Source organism: Haliotis asinina, chromosome 9, assembly GCF_037392515.1.
Source record: "Haliotis asinina isolate JCU_RB_2024 chromosome 9, JCU_Hal_asi_v2, whole genome shotgun sequence".
NCBI lineage: Eukaryota > Metazoa > Mollusca > Gastropoda > Lepetellida > Haliotidae > Haliotis > Haliotis asinina.
Genome location: NC_090288.1, coordinates 25,420,228 through 25,442,165, shown reverse-complemented (window position 1 = coordinate 25,442,165; position 21,938 = coordinate 25,420,228). Strand labels below are relative to the sequence as shown.

General features: G+C 40.8%; 1 protein-coding gene across 1 annotated transcript in view; it reads right to left on the bottom strand.

Moving 5' to 3' along the window:
• Positions 1–21,938, bottom strand: part of LOC137295692 (dynein axonemal heavy chain 12-like) — a 100,111-nt gene that overhangs the window by 39,720 nt on the left and 38,453 nt on the right. Inside the window, exons 29-42 of the mRNA XM_067827176.1 lie at positions 21,616–21,799; positions 20,785–21,009; positions 19,189–19,371; positions 18,888–19,013; positions 13,731–13,919; positions 13,472–13,617; positions 12,677–12,979; positions 12,371–12,563; positions 11,520–11,725; positions 6,700–6,774; positions 6,231–6,318; positions 1,454–1,632; positions 779–971; positions 68–229 (exon numbers count right to left, since the gene is read on the bottom strand). Coding sequence (XP_067683277.1) covers positions 68–229; positions 779–971; positions 1,454–1,632; positions 6,231–6,318; positions 6,700–6,774; positions 11,520–11,725; positions 12,371–12,563; positions 12,677–12,979; positions 13,472–13,617; positions 13,731–13,919; positions 18,888–19,013; positions 19,189–19,371; positions 20,785–21,009; positions 21,616–21,799 — 2,452 coding nt within the window. The remainder of the gene's footprint in view (positions 1–67; positions 230–778; positions 972–1,453; positions 1,633–6,230; positions 6,319–6,699; positions 6,775–11,519; positions 11,726–12,370; positions 12,564–12,676; positions 12,980–13,471; positions 13,618–13,730; positions 13,920–18,887; positions 19,014–19,188; positions 19,372–20,784; positions 21,010–21,615; positions 21,800–21,938) is intronic.

Here is a 21,938-nt window from a genome sequence, read left to right as displayed (position 1 = left end):
TCTGAAACCAGTCCATCCTGACCATCAGTTATCATCAGTCAACAGAAAGTTATCCAAACCAACACACCTCCATGATCTCAGCCTTCTCGTCTGTGGGGAAGAGGTTGGGCACTTCTCCTGTATTGAGAAGGTTGTCGATGTCCTCGAGGAATGACTCCTCCTTGATCTGTGTGTCTGTGATGAGGAACACTGTTGTCTTGCCCATGGCTCCAGCACTCTTAAGTAGGCTCTGTTGCAGGCAACAACAGTGTCAGTTGTACCCACCCATGGGACTCCCATGTACAATATTCATAGATGAGATATCTAAGCATATCAGCCATACTAAGGGGAATTAGACCAAAGAATATTCTATCACCATCTGTCAACCTCAACCATTAGAAGACTAGTGGTACAATGCACCTTAACATTACAGCTGTGGAATCAACATTGTACAAACAGAAATAGTACAAAAGCTGTAGGAATTAAGCAAACAGTTGCTATCATTGTCTATCAATTTCTAAGAATACTACTTCTCTTACATGAAAGCCATGAAATCCTGTTCTGGATATAAATTTAAAAAACAAATTGAGGAGATATTCATATGAAACAGTGGTGAGGCAAACTGTATCCTCTGTGGGGTATGCCCATGCACATGCTGGAGGCAAGGAAAACACTACTTTTTTCTACCCATAACTCTCATCAACTAGATGCATATACATCATATAAAACAGTAACAACCAGGTAGTAAACCCATCATATCAAAACGAACAATGTACACTTTCAGTGCTATGAGTCCTACCTTCAGATCTTCCCTCCACTCTGTCTTGCCATAGTTCTTGGAGATCTCAGGTTGGAAGATGCTGTAGCCAGCCATAGCTGTGGCTAGCCTGGTCAACGACTGCCGTCCACTGCCCCCCACCCCTACTAACAGGGCATTCCCTCCCGGCACACGCAGAATACGACAGATACGGGACAGGTGCTCCAATACATATCTGTTGACACAACAATCAGTAAGTAAAGCACTGGAATATCTGGCCCAGACAAAACTACTTCAGACTCTGTCATAGAAAACTGTGGCATTAGCAAACCCTCACCTACTGAGTGTCCCCTGCTTGTGAGGGAGTATCGCGTGGTCCTGTGCATAGAGCTCAGGTCACAAGTCAGTTGAAGTTAAAAAACGTTGGGTGTGGAAAGTTCTTGGACTGTGTTTGACAGCTTGACTCCTGAGAGTTTCTAGAACTTCAGTCCAGCCCCACAATAAAACACATGATACATGGGTGGTCTCACCCTTGGCAAGTGAGTTCAAAATTGCCTCAGTTGACCTAGCAGACTGTAACCTTCTAGTGCTTAACAGGCAGCTTGGGCTATCTGGGGTAATAATGCTGTGTTGTTTGTGCATATTTGAGCATGCCTCTTTGTGGTGTGGAGTACTGCATTGTATGAGTACCCTCATTAGTAGTAGTAATAGGAGTACCTGAAGATGACAAGGTTCATCCTTGTCTTGTGGGTGTTGTTGTACTCCTCCAGACACTGCTCCACCACTCGGTAGAACTCATCCAGTGACTTGACCTCCTCGTACACCCTCTCCTCCGTCTCTGCATCAGGGTTCATGTAGTCCCCAAACATCAAACTCCGCAGGTCTTGCTCTTGTACCTGTAGACAACCATACTCTCAGCAACCCTTACACATTTCAGGTCAAAATCCTTAAGTTTAGATTCATATAAATTTACTTACTAATAGTCCTTATCTTCGAAGGGAATCATTAGATTTTATCATCAGTTCTTAAAACATTAGGACATTTATGGACTATTTATATATTCAGTACTATTATTGAAAACAATAATTACTCAACCAAAAGACACCAAATTACATGAACATCATCTGTGAAAATATCGACCACAGCCGTTTTCTGTATTTTACTTTTGAAAAGAGTTTTGGCAAGCTTGATGGTTTGGACCGCCTGAAATACAGCTCAGAGTTAAAAAACTGTAGGTGAAATCTAATCTAGTGCTATATGTTCCATGTGTCTCAGCTGCTAGTGCAGGTGGAGTCTCTTATATAGCACACAAAAACCTCTAGAATAGACAGCCAAAGTAAAAATATTCTGTGAATGAATAAAAACATGAAAACTCAAAAGTGACTCAAATATCAATAAACAAAAAATGATCTGGAAAGTCTTCAAAGTCATGCATTTTAAAACTAGATGTTGATGACTGATTGTTTTAACAGAATTCTATCTGTCAAAATGATTGCAATCATAGTGTGTCGAAAGCTAACTACTGTTTACTCACATGTACTATAGCAAATACAGAAAGCACTATTAATTTAAGGCAATGTACAAACATGCTGACACCTGTGCTATATACAGGCAGTGTACAAGTATGTTGATACCTGTGTTAAATACGAGAAATGTACAAGTATGTGGACACCTGTCTTAAATATGAGAAATGTACAAGTATGTGGACACCTGTGTTATAATGGCATTGTAGCATGTTGACCTGTGTTACATACATGCAATGTACAAGTATGTTGATACCTGTGTTGAATACGAGAAATGTACAAGTATGTGGACACCTGTGTTATAATGGCATTGTAGCATGTTGACCTGTGTTACATACATGCAGTGTACAAGTATGTTGATACCTGTGTTAAATATGAGAAATGTACAAGTATGTGGACATCTGTCTTAAATATGAGAAATGTGCAAGCATGTTGACACCTGTGTTAACTTTGGGCAATGTACAAGTATGTGGACCCCTGTGTTAAATACGGGTAATGTACAAGTATGTGGACACCTGTGTTATAATGGCATTGTAGCATGTTGACCTGTGTTACATACATGCAATGTACAAGTATGTGGACCCCTGTGTTAAATACGAGAAATGTACAAGTATGTGGACACCTGTGTTATAATGGCATTGTAGCATGTTGACCTGTGTTACATACATGCAGTGTACAAGTATGTTGATACCTGTGTTAAATACGAGAAATGTACAAGTATGTGGACATCTGTCTTAAATATGAGAAATGTGCAAGCATGTTGACACCTGTGTTAACTTTGGGCAATGTACAAGTATGTGGACCCCTGTGTTAAATACGGGCAATGTACAAGTATGTGGACACCTGTGTTATAATGGCATTGTAGCATGTTGACCTGTGTTACATACATGCAATGTACAAGTATGTTGATACCAGTGTGTTAAATACGAGAAATGTTCAAGTATGTGGACATCTGTCTTAAATATGAGAAATGTGCAAGCATGTTGACACCTGTGTTAACTTTGGGCAATGTACAAGTATGTGGACCCCTGTGTTAAATACGGGCAATGTACAAGTATGTGGACATCTGTGTTATAATGGCATTGTAGCATGTTGACCTGTGTTACATACATGCAATGTACAAGTATGTGGACCCCTGTGTTATAATGGCATTGTAGCATGTTGACCTGTGTTACATACATGCAATGTACAAGTATGTTGATACCTGTGTTAAATACGGGCAATGTACAAGTATGTGGACACCTGTGTTATAATGGCATTGTAGCATGTTGACCTGTGTTACATACATGCAATGTACAAGTATGTGGACCTCTGTGTTAAATACAGGCAATGTACAAGTATGTGGACACCTGTGTTATAATGGCACTGTAGCATGTTGACCTGTGTTACATACATGCAGTGTACAAGTATGTTGATACCTGTGTTAAATATGAGAAATGTACAAGTATGTGGACATCTGTCTTAAATATGAGAAATGTGCAAGCATGTTGACACCTGTGTTAACTTTGGGCAATGTACAAGTATGTGGACCCCTGTGTTAAATACGGGTAATGTACAAGTATGTGGACACCTGTGTTATAATGGCATTGTAGCATGTTGACCTGTGTTACATACATGCAATGTACAAGTATGTGGACCCCTGTGTTAAATACGAGAAATGTACAAGTATGTGGACACCTGTGTTATAATGGCATTGTAGCATGTTGACCTGTGTTACATACATGCAGTGTACAAGTATGTTGATACCTGTGTTAAATACGAGAAATGTACAAGTATGTGGACATCTGTCTTAAATATGAGAAATGTGCAAGCATGTTGACACCTGTGTTAACTTTGGGCAATGTACAAGTATGTGGACCCCTGTGTTAAATACGGGCAATGTACAAGTATGTGGACACCTGTGTTATAATGGCATTGTAGCATGTTGACCTGTGTTACATACATGCAATGTACAAGTATGTTGATACCAGTGTGTTAAATACGAGAAATGTTCAAGTATGTGGACATCTGTCTTAAATATGAGAAATGTGCAAGCATGTTGACACCTGTGTTAACTTTGGGCAATGTACAAGTATGTGGACCCCTGTGTTAAATACGGGCAATGTACAAGTATGTGGACATCTGTGTTATAATGGCATTGTAGCATGTTGACCTGTGTTACATACATGCAATGTACAAGTATGTGGACCCCTGTGTTATAATGGCATTGTAGCATGTTGACCTGTGTTACATACATGCAATGTACAAGTATGTTGATACCTGTGTTAAATACGGGCAATGTACAAGTATGTGGACACCTGTGTTATAATGGCATTGTAGCATGTTGACCTGTGTTACATACATGCAATGTACAAGTATGTGGACCTCTGTGTTAAATACAGGCAATGTACAAGTATGTGGACACCTGTGTTATAATGGCACTGTAGCATGTTGACCTGTGTTACATACATGCAATGTACAAGTATGTTGATACCTGTGTTATATCGAGGCATTGTAGCATGTTGACCTGTGTTACATACATGCAATGTACAAGTATGTTGATACCTGTGTTAAATACGGGCAATGTACAAGTATGTGGACACCTGTGTTATAATGGCATTGTAGCATGTTGACCTGTGTTAAATACGGGCAATGTACAAGTATGTGGACACCTGTGTTATAATGGCATTGTAGCATGTTGACCTGTGTTACATACATGCAATGTACAAGTATGTGGACCCCTGTGTTAAATACGGGCAATGTACAAGTATGTGGACACCTGTGTTATAATGGCATTGTAGCATGTTGACCTGTGTTACATACATGCAATGTACAAGTATGTTGATACCTGTGTTAAATACGAGCAATGTATTAGCATATTGACACTTGTGTTATATAAAAGCACTTTATCATTAAGTACCAGCATGTTGACACTTATGTTTAATTCATGCAATGTACTAGCATATTGACACTTGTGTTATATACAAGCAATCTACCAACATATTAACACCTGTGTTATATCCAAGCAATGTACCAGCATGTTGGCTCTGTGTTTAATTCATGCAATGCACTAGCTTATTGACACATTTGTTACATACCAGCAATGTACCAACATGTCAACATATGTATCATCTACAAGCTATCTTCAAGCATGTTGGCATTTATTTTGTTTATTCACTACTGTGATCTACAGCTGACATTTTTCATGTGTATCTTAAGTACATCATATATCCTGAGAGAGTTATTACTTCCAACCTGGAAAAAAAATCTCAACAACATGCAAGGTTAAGGAGGGAGAAACAAACAGGACAGAAACAGGAATGAAACACCCAGCAGACAAATACCTCTTCCTGTAACAGAAAATATGTTACAGAGTTACAGCAGGGAACACACTATCAGCAACAGTTACCAGACTACAAAGATTCTGCTAGAGTGTCACAAGGAACATGTTGCCCCAAGAGTTGTTACAGTTAAGTCTTGTTTAACCACCTAATCCTTTCAATTGCTAATGAGCTTTCAACATAAAAGACACATATTTAATTATTTGTTTTACAATTAAATTGATGAGTCATCTCAATGTCAATCTTGTATTTGCAATTTTTGAATAAGATTAAATTCTTGTTCAATATTTACATAATCAAATATTTCACATCTATAGTGATGTTAATTTGACAACAGTTAGCACAATACATGTAGATATTTCATATCTGACAGAAACTTTACATAGAGCATACACATATACACAGCAGGAGTAAAAGCAGACTTACTCCAAGTAAAGATTCGGCTGATTTAAGAAAAAATGTAGTTCCATATGCTACACAGTCTAAGAGTACACAGAATATGGGAGAATTTAGTAGCCTCAGGGAACACAGAACCAGTTGATGGAGGCAGTAACGAGGTTATATGTTACATGACGGAAGCAGTTTATGAAGCATGTTAGTATAGCTAGAGAACATTATTAGACTCAAACATCAACAATACAGATTACCTACCTTGCCACCGTCACCTCCATTAGCGAGATGCTCAAACACTCCATCAAAGCTCTCTTTGAAGTGTTCCCTTACCAAGCTACCCACAGTCCTGGCAATACAAACACACATTGTCAGAATAATTTCTTATATTGAAAGTATAAATGGATTCTTGAACAATTCACAAAGAAGCAAACTTCAAAGTTCTAAAAATCTTTGATGGGACTATAAACTACCTTTTAATGTGCATGACGTCAATCACTGGATTGTCTTGTCCAGATTATTGAGACCCCCTTCACATAGCTGGATAGTAGCCAAGCGTAAACAAACCTTCATATGTTATGTGACTGAGTACAAATGATGAACACATTTATTGCAGTATCTGGAAGAGTTCATTAGAGGAAGGGAAGTAATACAGTTCTGCCTTTGACCAAATCTATCTCAGAATATATAGTTTACAATCATTACAATCAAAATGTAACATAGTACTTACTTAAACAGCCATGATCTGTCACTATCGTCAGTGAGACGATCGTAGAACACTCTCATTACTTCATGCACCCAAAGTCTGAAATATGACAACATATATGACAATGTTAGATTAAAAGAGGTATAGTCTATAGTTGGATGCCATTACCAAACTAATAACATTTACAGGCATATTTGCAGAGACAGGACAAGATATTACCATTGTTTTGGGTGGAATATTTAAATAAATATGTTTTCATCAGTTTGACACTCATGTAATTTTCTGAATAAAATTTTTTTTTTTTTATACTTATCCAGACTCATGATTACAATGCTTATCTCCTCCATCTGTGCGATAATAGGGAAATCCTTTTAAGTTCCCTTCTAATTGAAGTAGACATACAATACACTCACTCATCCGGAGGCTCCCGTTCCTGCTAATACGATCACATGACCTGCCATGCTTGTCACTCTCTCTGAATCTCATAAGCCTGACATGGAAATTACAGTGAATTCAGCATGCGGTTGTGAGGGCTTGATGCCATGAGTCAGGATAAGTATTAAATATCAATTTTATTTGGAAAATTGCATATTTTTCCTAATCCTGACTCATGCTTATTATGATTACAGAATCCAATGGAAACAACAGTGGGTCAGGCAATGCTGGATTCTGCTGACTGCCATATTAAGTACGATGTCCAGTACTATAACGGCGATAGTTCAGTCCTGTTCTTTCAATATTTATCTGTGTGATGGGGGGATCACATCCAGATGAACATGTCTTCTCTTGAAGCATTTGTTAACTGGAACATGATAATATATATAGATCAGCTAGCATCCTGCTAGTGTGTAATGCACCTGTATGTCCAGATTTCCAATCAAGACCAGTTGCAACCCTGCTTCATGTATAAAGTATCTTCATTACAAGTACAGGGTCATAATCACTCATGCTAGCCTGGTCAAGAAGTGCGCATGGACTCTCAACCATTATACTCCACATAGCATCTTGGTCTCAACAAGTCATGTGATAAAAGGGTGAGTGAAACTCAGCGCCTTTGTGAAATCGTTAGTCTTTGACTTTCATCCATACTGAGATAGTGTTGCGGGATACTTCCGTAGGTGTCTCAATAGATAATTGGATGAATAGGTGCTTGAAACGTTGTCTCCTATTCTTAGTACATTGGAGATATATTTTCAACGCTCTGACTGGGCATAATGATAAATCTTGTGGCCCAAGGACTGTAGATAATGCCAGGATGTGGAATTGTCTGTCCAGTTGTCCAGGCAGTGGATTTTTAGCAATAAAATCCCATCTCAGTCCTAGATGTACAATCTCATGATGACTCGAGTCGAATCGTGTGTGTGTGGCTCATAGACATCACTCGTGAGGTGTAGTACGACATTCCAAAGCTCAAAGTCCAAAGCTGGAGCCTTAAATCTACATTGTTGGTCCTCCAGCTTGAATGAAAACGTAAGCGTTCAGTCCTTCCCACAAGATGGTGAGAGCATCTGTTGCCCACACTAACAGATCTGGCACTGGAGATATGAGTGTTGGTATCTGTTGAACCTTGTGGCAGATAGCTCTGTTTGTGGGGATCGAAGTTCCCGCAGATATAGGTAAGTGACTATTGGCTTGGTGACTCGAGTCAATAGCCAAGCGGCCAAAGATATTCCAAACTATAGAACCATCCAATGGTAGTGCTGACTGTTGAACAGGAAATGAAGATATTTCCTGGAGTCTGGATGTATTTGAATGTGCAGGTTGGGATCTTGTAGATCTATGCCCGCCAGATAATCCACTGGACGAATGAGATGGCACAGTTGTGGTAGATCAATTTTTCTGAACTGTTCTGGCTTCAGTAGATAATCCTTGTTGAACTCCTTCATGTTGTATATAAGTTGAAACATTTCCTTGGAGCTTTTCTTGGGTACCAGAAAAACTGAGGAGTAGAGTCCTGGTGTTAGTTGATCCAGGTTTAGTTTTCTGACTGCGCCTTTCTCTAGAAGAGATGATATGGCATCAGATAGTTTGTCTCACTGATCCCTGATGTACATGAGTGAGTGAGTGAGTTTAGTTTTATGCCGCACTCAGCAATATTCCAGCTATGTGTCAGCAGTCTGTAAATAATCGAGTCTGGACCAGACAATCCAGTGATCAACAACATGAGCATCGATCTGCGCAATGGGGAAGCAATGAAATGTGCCAACCAAGTCAGCAAGTCTGACCACCCGATCCCGTTAGTCGCATGAAGAGTGCTGGGTCTGTTTCAGCTGTCTGTAGCTGTCTCGTAGGATGCTCATGATGTAGTTGTCCTTGAGGACTCCCTAATTTTACCAGTAGTGCTGTAGACATCCACCCACACATGAAAGTTGTACAGGAATGGCTGGGAGTGGAAGACTCAAGTCGTTCTGAACCAGACCTTCAGCACTTTCTTCCTTTAGCGCTCCTGGTAGGGTGTCCTGTTCCATGGGGGCACCTGTTTCCTCTGGAGCAACAAAAAGAGCCCTTGCTGTCATGAGCATGGTACTTCTTGTCTCTCCCTTTCTGAACTCTGGAGAACTGTGACTTGTTGGAGAAATGCTGAGAAGTCTGCTTGAGGACAGTAGGCATAGTAACGATCAACTTTATCATCATTACTTCCCTGGAGTCACGAGTAACAGATAAAGCGATATCCTCAATTCTGCAGTGGATGCTGACAGGGAGCTCTATACAAGGGTTTAGTAAAGCTGTCACCCAAAGGAGACACTGATAGTAGACCATGTAAATTCAATCCCACAGACCTCGAAGCTAGATGCTCCGAAATGAATGGTTGCTCCTTCTTCTAGGTGATAAGTGTAGAAAGTATCATCCGTTTTTCTTCATTGTCTGGATGTTGAACTTGGAGTTGAGAGCCTCATTGATAGCCCTGGAACGGCCGAGTCCATAGAAGGTATGCCAAGTGATTGTATCCAGTTCAGCTAGTCGCTTATCCTCAACTTTGTGGGATCTATTGCTTGTATGATTCGTCTACTTCGGGCGCTTTCCTAAAGGGCTGCATATAATGAAGTGGGAATTGACAAGCACTGAAGAACAGGATGTGTTGCTGCTGGTACTTAGTCGCCATCTGAAAGACTGTAGACAAAGTTTCTGGGATGGAAAATATTGGCGCAATTGGCGGAAACATCAAAGTGTCCATGTCCTTGTTGCTCATCATATAGGTATTATCATCATTCGAGTCCTTCGATGGTTCTCCTGTCTATATGTATCCCTGGAATGACTACAATTCTGTGAGTGCCTTTCGCTCTTTTCTATGTCAGTCCGTATCTGATGAAGATGACAAACGATGACAGTGTCTCCAACGAATGTATGACAGTGAACACTTGTGTCTGTAGAGGGATCTTTGAGTGCAAGCACTCAGCGAGTCGATGGAAGGAACATCATCCATACTGCCACGTGAGGATACAGCTAATGGCAATGATTTCCGTGAACAAGAGCATGATGCCTCTTCTTCATCCAGTGGACCTAGTGCAGTCGATGAACCGTCATGCAGGGTGACTGTAGTTGGAGCTGTTGACTGGCATTTCTGCTCCTCTTCAAAACTGTGATCCATCAAGTTCATCATATGAGTGGTGAACTGTTGCATGAAGAGGCCAGTGTCCATTGACTGTGGTGCAAGCAGTGGTGGTCGATTCGCAGAAGCATCTGACATGTTGAGTGTAGACATTTTATATGCAGCATAGTAGACAATGTAGTTGATGAAGGTCTAGCAGACGCTGCTCGTTTTTTTCCTGCTTGCTGACGATCTGTACCTCAGAGAGTAGTAGTGGAGGCTCGTCATAGATGTGACGTTCTTCAGGAGGGACGATCTCATTGCTGAAAGACATGAGCAGTCATGGAGTGTTGTTTCAGCGCAGGTCTAGTAGTGGAAGACATAGTCTTCGACAATGACGACTTCAACTGCTTAGGTTCAGATGATCCTGATTTTGATGACGCTCTTTTCTGAGATCTAGATGAAGATTCACTAGTATCTTGACCATGCTCCCTGGGAATGAATCTTCTGAATCACATAAATTCTTGCAAAGTTCACAGTGAACAGTGGAAGAACAAATTTTTCCGCCTAAAGGACATACTGCCAAAAGTCATAATTCACAATTGGGAATACAATTTCATCAACTTAGACCAAGCCTAAGTCAACTAAAAATGTGTCCAAAACACAGGAAAATTTATAAATTTTACATAAAGATAATAGTAATTACAATAAAAAAAATGAATACAACATAATTTTGATTATAGGACCGAAATTAATGTAAACACTTATCACCGTATCAGGACACAAAGTGCCTCAATGAAGGAGAAAGTGACAAGCATGGTGGGTCATGTGACCGTATTGGCAGGAAAGGGAGGCTTCCGATCGGTGAGTGTATTGTACGTCAACTTCAGTTAGAAGGAAACTTCAAAGGATTTCAAGTGTTCCACTATCGATGCAAAAAGGGAGGAGATAAGCATAATAAGCATGAGTCAGGATAAGGAAAAATATGCTGTTTTATTTATAGACAAGCATTCATTAAACGTCTATCATATTTTAACATAACATCCCAACTGTTTTCTACAAACAATATTTTAATCAAATTATCAAATTTTCAAGCTTTCTCTTTCATGTTTACATTATGTTATGTCATGAAGAAGATAAAAAGAAGGAATCCTCAACTAACACTTAAGTCCTACATGTGACAAGTCATGTAAACGTCAACATTAGTGTTCCGTCCTTCCACTGTTGTTTTACAAGTGATAAAGTTGCCTGTATTACCAATAAAGTTTGCAGCATTAAAGTTATCTGTTAAAGCACTCAGCTACAAGGAGCTCACCTAATTATCTGTCGTTTATTCTCTACTTGTTCTTTCTTAATAAGACAGACACCCAGGATGACTCGAGAGAAGTCTCTCAAGTTGAACACATAATGGGACTTGGCTGGTGTGGGCAGCAGGTTGTCCATGGCCTGCTTGTACATCTCCATGGTAGCTTGTACAATGTTGTTACCCGCAGAGAAGAAGTCAGCGGAGAACTCCTGACCCTGGTAACACAGAACAATGGTAGTCAGAGGAGACGATGTTCTGTCTAGTGTACTCTTTTACAACAATAAAAGATAAAACACGAACAGTTTCCCCTAAGGAACCCTTAGAAACAAGACTGAAAGAAATAAAACGTGTTCCAAAGTTTCAAGGACAAAAGACAGAAAACTGGATTATGGCAGCCATATTGGATACTGGAATGGAGAAAAAAACAGTTATGTCTCGAATAAGTGGTCAATGTCAAAGTGCGAGGATGAACAAATTCAGATTGTTCTTGGATATATGCTGGACAATTTTGTATCTGGTACACTGACAACACAACATCATACTTGTGGGAACAGGCCTGTGAAGGTCCCGGGGTAGAATAGGCCTTCAGCAACCCATGCTTGCCATAAAAGGTGACTATGCTTGTCGTAAGAGGCGACTAACGGGATCGGGTGGTCAGACTAGCTGACTTGGTTGACACATGTCATTTGTTCCCAATTGCGCAGATCGATGCTCATGTTGTTGATCACTGGATTGTCTGGTCCAGACTCGATTATTTACAGACCGTCACCATATAGCTGGAATATTGCTAAGTGCGACGTAAAACTAAATTCACTCACTCACTCACTCACTCACTTGTGGGAACTAATGAAGATACTTACTCTTAAGTAAGCTGACATGATTGTTGAAAAAATTTTGATCATAGTTTCCTCGTTAAAGGGGTTCATTGCCACCAGGTTGAAGTGTCGGAGGAACCTGGGAGTGACATGGTTGCGGCCTCCCCCAGGGGGTCCCATGGCTGCCAGGAACTGCACATCCTGCAGCACCAGCTTGGAGGTGTCCTTCAGGTCATACCTGCACAACCATGGCTTTAGTTACAACCAACATCAATACAAACAGGAACACTCCAAGAAAATCTCTAATGAAAACTTTGTTGAATTTGAACCAAAATATAAACAAAATCTCACCAGTTTCCATGATCAATACACTGCCTAAGCAATTCAATCGGAGGTTGGGCGCCATACACTTCTTTAGCTGGCATGTTGAGATCGTCCACAAATATCACGGCTTTCTTGCCCATCTGTGGTCCGAACACGCCCTTCCTCCGCTTGTCAAGCTTGGACATGATGATGTTCTGAGTCATATTGGCGCTGGTTTGAGCAGAGAAGTTGACAAAAGTTGGCAGGTAACGGTCCTTAGACAGACTCATCATCTTTTCCTGGACATACACACTCTTGCCTGTTCCTGTTGGGCCCACAAATAGAAGAGGGCTGCAAAGAAACACTTGTCATTACACACAGGAATCAAATTCCAATTCAAACTGAAATACTGGCGTTTTGTAGCTATGTATTCTTAATCATCATACTTTGAGAGGATAATCACAAAATAGACTAAAACTGTTTACAGTCTTTATTTACAATTCTGTAAACGATAGAGAAAATGACATGTCAAGAATTATGGCACAACATTCATAAAATTCAAAATTCACAAAAGTCCAAATGAATTGTACAAATTAATTTTAACCTACAAAGAGTTCTCTCACCTACTTAAAACCTTGTGCACCTTACCTTGTAAATGTTCACCATCTTGCATGTGGAAAGAAATTAGTACTTGCCCTTGATCTAAATGACTTAAAAACTTTAGGCAAATAACAAGTTAGTATTAAGCTGTAAACATATCTAGAGTATCATTTAGCCCAAACAGGACGCATACGTTAAAATTGACTGCATGAAATGTGAATTAAAAACAGTGTGTCCTCTTACCGTCCATGTTCTATACACAAGTCCATGAGGTAGGCATATCTGGCCGTGTCCATGGTAGGGACCAGCATCTCTCGGATCTTCTTACTCTTTGACTCAGCTCCCTTGATGAGGTCATTCCAGTGCCGCCACTGACCTCTAGCCTTTTGCTAAAAGCAGAAAACATGCAGTGTCACATCTGCATTCATCGATGATGCAACAAGGCCATAAATCCATCAGCACGTTACACGCAGTCACCAGTAGGCCTTTCAGAGTGACTCACCTCATACATGAAGTCATACACCATGTTGTCACTGGGTAACGGCACCTCAATCTTTCCAAGAACTTTGGGTATCGGGTGTTCCTCAGACTTTCCTGCCATCAGATCTTTGTAGAAGACATCAAACTTCTGTCTGCTGTCAACGTCCACCACTCCTCCAATAGACCATGGTATGGAGAACAGGATAGCTGACTGAAAACACAGACATTCCACAGTATATGACAACACAGTGTAGCTGATATAAAACTTGTGTTTTTATCCTGTTGCATCACTTGGTGTTCCAGACAGAAATATGAAAACAGCATAAAATTAAAGAGCTGAGAGTATGGGCACCCATTCAATTATTTTAGGATTAAGAGACACAAATAATAATAATAATCTCCTGTACATGGATGACATCGAGCTCCTTGCCAAAGGAGATACCAATTTGAAAGAACAGGTTCTCCTTGTTGAGTCCTTCTCTAATGATATTGGCATGACTTTTGGGCTCGACAAATGTAATACTCTTCATCTGAAACGTGGCAAGGTAACTAATGATGGATCGGTCAAGTTACGAGGGGGAGGAGTTATTGAGCATCTCGTGGAAGATCAGGCCTACACCTATCTTGGAATGCAAGTTCGACACAAGCTCCAAAATGCCCAGATACGAGATAAACTTCGGGCCGAGTATAAATCTCGTTTAAAGAAAATCTGGAGCTCTGAGTTAAATGCTCGAAACAAGATCAAAGCCACCAATACCTTTGCTGTGCCAGTCCTTTCCTATTCCTTTGGAGTAGTTGATTGGACAAAACAAGACATCTTGACCGCCAGAGTCTTGACCGCCTGACCAGGAGGATCATGTCTGATAACAGAGCACACCACCCTCGATCCTCTCTTAATCGTTTATATATGCCAATCAATTCGGGAGGTCGGGGTTTGATTAATGTGGAAGCTCTTCATGATAGAATTCTATTGTGCACTTTTGCACATATTTATTTATCGGATGATCCTTTGGTGATGCACGTCAAGACTCATGATGAAAGCAACGAATTCCACAGCTATTTTAAGCGTGCCAAGGTTGTTGGACACAATTTGAAATTGGAAGTTGATTTTGCTCATGGCGATGTACTGCTGGACGGTACAGTGATGGGAGTAAACCAGGTGAAGTCCTTCACCAAGTCTGCCCAGAGTCGGTCCTTTCTGGAGAAGCTTTCTGAGAAGCCATTGCATTGTGTTTACATGCAGTGTGTGGAACAGAACAGCAATCCAACTGACTCCTTCGCCTGGATGAAGTCGGCTGGTCTCAAATGTGAAACTGAGGGCTTCCTTTTTGCAGCTCAGGACCAGTCACTTCCCACTCGCAATCGCAAGAATGTGATTCTTAACCAAAATGTGAACATGAAATGTCGTCTTTGCAATGAATTTACAGAGACTGTCCAACACCTTGTCAGTGGATGCCCTTCCTTGGCACAAACAGCATATCTTAAAAGACATGATGGCATGGCTCGCTGCTTTAACTATCGTCTCCGCCATGCCTGTGGCTTTGACCCCGAGGTCCATCCATGGTATGACCCTGAACATGTCCAGGGCATCCTGGAAAATTATGCTTTTAAGCTTCTCTGGAATAGGCCAAAATACAGTCTGAGACGAATTCCAGCCAACAAACCTGATCTTGTTCTTTTTGATAAAACCAATGAAATTATTTATATCATAGAATTTTCTGTCCCTTTTGACAGCAATGTGATTGGCAAGATTCAGGAAAAGCATGATAAATATGCGGACCTTGCCTTTGAAATGTCTCGCTTGTATCCAAAGTACACTGTCGTCAGGCTCCCCATTGTTCTCGGTGCCCTTGGTTTGGTACCTCCTGATCTCTTGGCGCAGATCAGGAGAGTGCCCGGATTCTCCACCGGGAGCACAGCCCTTCTGACAATCTGGGTAATGCAGAAGGCTGCAGTGTTGGGGAGCCTCCATATTCTCCGAAAAGTTCTTGGTGGGTTCGACTAGGCAGTGTTTCCTGGGAGAAGTCCCATTCGCTGTCTGGGCTGCGTGTAGAGGGGGCCAGGGCCCTGAGCTGATGATGAGCTTGACCAGCCTGACTGTGCCAGGATCACCCAAACCCTCTCTGCTGCATTTCATTTCTAATCTGTAAAACATAATAATAATGGATAGCATTTATATAGCGCTAATCTCCCGTAAGGACAAAAATTGGATGGAAAAGTACACATTAAGGGAAAGCCTGTTTGAATAGGAATGTTTTTAAACCAGTCTTGAATGAACTTAGAGAAGGGGAATTGTGCAGTTCATTTGGAAGAGCATTCCAGACTATGGGTGCACTGTATTTGAAAGAGCGCTGTCCTGCTGACTTTAAGTTGTATATTGGGACTTTTAACAGTTTCTCACTGGAAGAACGGAGAGTTCGTGGAGCCTTGTATGTAGAAAGTTCTCTGGACAGATATGGCGGTAGTGAACCTTCAAAATGGCGAAACACAAGTTTTGCAATCTTGTACTTGCAATCAAAATGCGATAGGCAGCCAATGCAGATGCTGCAGCATGGGTGTTACATGATCATGATGAGCTGCACTGTGCTGTATTCGTTTGAGTTGAGCGATCTCGTCAAGAGGGAGACCCAAGAAAACTGAATTGCAGTAGTCCAACCCTGAAGTGATAAAGCAACTTACAAGACTGGTTGCTGCATCTTCAGTGAGATATGGTCTAATGAAAGCAAGTCGGCGCAAGTATGTGATACACTGGTGATGTGGTTGTGGAGAGTTAGTGATTGATCCAGGTGCACCCCTACATACTTCACACAAGGTTGGAAGGGAATATCGCTCTCCCCTACCACAGCTGACTCATCTTGAATGAGTTTTAGACGGTTTTGCGCACCAGCTGGCATAAGTTCTGTTTTTTCAGTGTTCAATTTCAGTTTATTACTGAGCATCCATTCCAAAACGTTGTCAATGCATGATTGGATGCCATGTTTGACCACATCAAAGTCCCATGGAAGACCACTTTGTGACAGTTCGGTGTCGTCTGCATATTTCTCAAATTCACAGTCATGGGAAGAGATGACCTCTGAGAGTGGTTGAACATATAAAGTAAATAATACTGGCCCCAGGACAGAGCCCTGTGGAACTCCATACATGAGGCAACTGGGGTCGGACTGCATAGAATCAATTCCAACTCTCTGTGTACGTCCACTGACATAAGATTTAAACCATGCTAACACTGTACCTCGAATGCCATATGTTATTTCCATGCGCTTTAATAGAATTGAGTGGTCCAGCATATCAAACGCCGCACTCAGATCCAATAGAGCCATCAAAGAGACGTGTCTTTCATCAGCCTTTAGTAGTAGATTATTGACAACACTAAGTGCAGCTGTTTCGGTGCTATGATTCTGCCTATAAGCGGACTGATGTATTTCCTGAAGCCCTGCATCACTGAGATGTTCCAACAGTTGCCTCAGAACAACTTTTTCTAGTACCTTTGAGATAAAAGGCAGATTCGACACAGGACAGAAATTTTTCATATTGTTTGTATCCAGTCCAGCCTTCTTCAGATGGGGTATAACAATTGCCTCCTTGAATTTTTGTGGTACAACGCCAGTGGAGAGAGATGTGTTGACCATAGCAGTTATCGCTGGAGCCAATTCAGCAATGTGCTGCTTTGTGATCGAGGTTGGAATAGGGTCTAAACTACAACTTTTATTAGGCGACTGTAAGATGATATCACGAACTGTGCTCTCCGAAACTATTTCAAACTTCGAAAACACAAGGCCATCATATCTTGAAAAAGTAGGTGGGTTGGCAGGAGATGAGTCAAGGTCTTCTCGTATCTGACTTATCTTGTAAAATAATCACAGAATTGCTGTGGAAGATCAGATTTTGGAAAGTCGTTGGGAAGAGGTGTAGTTTTCCTTTTTCCAATTAATTCATTAGTGACTGAGAATAGTTGCTTTGGTGACATACTCCCTGTGATTTTTTCACAAAAATGGTCCTTCTTAGCATTTTCAAGCACAATTTTTGTAGTGCGCCTTTCATTTGTAAAAATGTTTCTGTGCACAGTTAGATGACTCTTTCTCCACTTCTCTTCAGCCCGTCTGCGATGCCAATGCAGCTTTTGAACGTCATCAGATATCCAAGGAGCTGATGGGCGAATAAGTCGAGTGACCCATGGATCATGCTGATCTAGTATTTGGTTAAGGTCTCTGATATAAATGTTGACTAATGCTTCCAATTTCAGAAAGTGCACTTTTGACATTATTGACTGACTAAAGGCTTTGATTTCATCGTTAAAATCACCAGAGAGAGATTTGATGTTCCTTGATGTGATAAAGCGTTTGGATGTTTTAGGGCAAGAGACTTTCAGCTTGCAAACTACAGCATGGTGGTCTGACAGGTCTGCACAGTCAAGAACTGTATCTAAGGACAGTAGACTGACATCACTACGCACGACAACCCAGTCCAAGATGTGGCCACGGCGATGTGTCAGTCTGTTCACCAGCTGGCAAAAACCATGCTCATCCATCATTATTTTAAGCTTGCTGCATGAATGTCTGAACTATCATCATAATGGACGTTGAAATCACCCATTATAGATACATCACTGAGACAGCCAGTGAAAGTACACAACAAATCTGGAAAATCCGTAAAAAAGTCAGAAATTAACAGCTTGTTTCATTTACTGGGCGGTGGTTCATAGGTTTAAAAGATATTTTTGTAGCAAAATAATTCTTAATGATAAAACCTATGCCACCCCCTCTAGACTTTGTCCGTGGAAACGAGTGAAAGACATAGCCCGGTGGTGTCATTACTTCAATGTGGGCTTCATCACCCTGGGAAAATAGCCATGTTTCTGTCAAGGCTAGTATATCAACATTGCTATCAATAACAAGTTCATGAATATAAGTTGCTTTCTGACGACATGAGCCATCACATTGAATCTAAATCAATGTAACATGTGTTCTGAACAGATATAAAGAAGAGAGGTAATTTGTATTGAGATATTTTGCAGCTAGAGGACTTCACAAGAATCAGGAAATAGGACTGTATTAGAACAGAGTTTACACAGGAAGATATGACAGGAGGAACTTCTGTGGGAAGAGAATGTCTATACCCATTACTCTACAACTTCTCACTCTAGTAATCCTGTAGCAATTTGTTACAAGCGTTTACTTACCACTAGATACACCTTGATGTGCTTGTTGTCAGCTGCATCATCTTTGTTGATGGACTCATGCATCAACATATCGATGAGATACATCAGAGAGCGGACCAGGTTGGCGGGGCTTGTGGGGACATACTCCTGTAAACACAGTAATCTCATGTGATAACTACTCACACTTGCGATCCTCACTAGGTTGATTTCAGCTAAACTGAAAAAGACATTTCATCCAGCCAAAAAACTTGTCATAATTTAATGTTATAGTATAGGAATTGAGATCACTTTGTGGAAAATATTTGTATTCCTGTTTCTCTACCTTGCAGTGCTTCCTGACAAAGTTGAGACAGGGGTCCACAAGCCACTCAAACATGGCATCAACCAGTTCCGCACTCTCCTTCAGCACACTGGGGAAGGTGTGGATCCAGGACTTGACGATAGGCCTCCAGCCCAGTGTTGTTGGCTCAAGGTACACCATACCACACCGAGACACAGTGGCAGGCTGCAGGGAATGGTCATAGCATTAGACAGGAGCATTTACCCAACATTTAAACAGGTACACAATGTCACTGATGACAACTTCCTGATAATATTTAAGAAACTGAAACTGAACCTGAAGTTCATGTGGTGTTCAATATTATTTGCCCTTTTCTAATAAACCTATGACTTACAATACTGTAACACTGATATCAACTTTGATCAAAGACATCAGTGTCTTGCATTTTCATTAATCAGTATGCACATTATGAATACACCGTGTTACTGTGTATGCTAGGTATACTGGGTGTCCTCTCTTTAAGCCAGAAACTGGTCTCTCACATAGCTAAAGTGGGATTTGGCTGACTGGGGTTAGTGTTAATTGTTAATTCAACAAAATGACCAGTTGATGAGATTTGTGAAATTTGTATTAAAGTGAAATATAAGTACATTGATAATGTATTATTTGATGTTTTTTGAGGATTTGAGGAAATGCTCAATTGGTGACATTAGTGATATTTGTATCAAGGAGAGATACACTGATATTGCATTATTTGATTTCATCTGGAGGATACATTGGCCCCATACATGATTACATCCCTGACTTTGTGAACTTTATATAGTTTGAGTAATGACGGGCCTAATTCACATTCTCACAAATGAACTTCCAATTTTCTTTCCATTCAATGAACAAATACATCAAGGCAAGACATGGCCCCTGTGGATCATTCTCAACTGTAAGTTGTATGAAGTAGAAAACTGTAAGTTTGAAGGTACACTGCTGTTATGTTTCACAATGAAGTAACACACGTCTTTGGATTCACAAACATATCTTGTCTAGCACACATAACTGTTTCACTACTATCTTCTGCCTTACAGCAGATGCATACCAGAACAAGACAAAATTGTGTCTAGGGACAAGGAAAGCCCCGCTACTGTAAGAAGCGTTCCTCCACATTGAGTGTGCTCTGGTGATTAATTTCTGCTAAAAATGTTCACTAGACATCTATGCAACTATGAGATGTACACCTCTCGGGTCCCACTGAAACGCATCAATAAGCTTAATCAATTCTGCTGGGCAGTTTTTGTGGAGAAGTGGATAGACTTAATCCCCTATTTCACTATCATCAGAGAGAAATTCCACAAAATAGATCTGAGTTCAAATGTCTCTAAATGTACAAAAAAAAATAAAATACAAAAACAAAATGTGAGATGCACACCATTAGAGACCCAAGTTTGTTGAATTCCATAAAGTAGTTTTTCATGAGAAGTGGACAGAGTACATTCCCTATATCATATAGAAGGACGAATGGATGGACATGGAGGGTACCCTATATGCCCCCATCCATATTATGGCGGGGCATAAAAAGACAGCATTACATGTACTGTCAAATCTTCTGCTCATACAGGTCTCCACCTTCAACTAGTATGAGCTTACCGAGGCCTGTGAGAGATCCATGGTTTCAAAGATGAGACTCATGACAGAAGACATCTGTATGATCTCACCACTCATGAGACACAGCTTCTTGTTGTCATCCAGAACAGTGTTCATGTTCTCAATCCACAGCGCATCAATTGGGCCATCAAATATCACCCACTTCCTGTCGGGGGTATCTGTGGAGGCAAACTCCCTGAATGTGTTGGCTACAACTCCATCTGTCCACTGGAAATATACAACATCACACATAGGGACTAGACAAGACAACAACAGCAAACAATTGTGATAGGATGAAAACTGCTTTTACATGTAACTGACATGTTCATGTAACAATGTCTATTTGGACAAGTTTGTTCACACTGTGTCAGCTTGAACCAATGAAGATTCGAGTTAGAATTGATGCTTGTCGACTGAAGGGATTGGGTGGTGAGGCTGACTGACTTGGTTGACATGTCATCGTATCCCAGTTACATAGATCAATACTCATGCTGTCGACCACTGGATTGCCAGACTTGATAAATTCCACACTACTTATATATTGGTGGATTATTGCTGAGTGTGGTGTAAAATGAAACTTAACTCACTCCCTCACTCACACTCATTCATAGAGAAAAACAATTTCAGGACACACATACCACATTGGCAAACATGTGCTTGCAAAAACAGGAACAGAATGAAGTTGAACTTGGATTCAAACCTATGATCACAAGTCTCAGTCACACAGCTAGAGCACAGAACATTGTTGCCTTAGGCAAGTGGGCCACACATGTGCCCTGAAACTGTTTCACATTCACAAGAACATGTTTACTCCCTATCTTGCTGGCTGTTTACCTCATGAGATACAGGATCAAACTGTCCAAACAGCTGCCCCATGGTGATAGCCTTTGGGTTGATGATCCTGGTGATGACCCTATCAAAATCCTCATGGCCATCCTCACTGAGCTGTGTCATGCCTTCACCTAGCACCTCCAGCACCTTAGACTTGGCACCAAATGGCTCCCCCACCAACATGAAGCTGCAAACAAAGCGCACTTCAAAATCTAATTTCTGATTAACATGCTTTATTTTTCTTTGAACCAACTTAAAACAGAGTAGCTCCAACCTGCAACATGCAGTGGTCCGGTTCACACTTAGTGACAGCTGATCCTACGCCA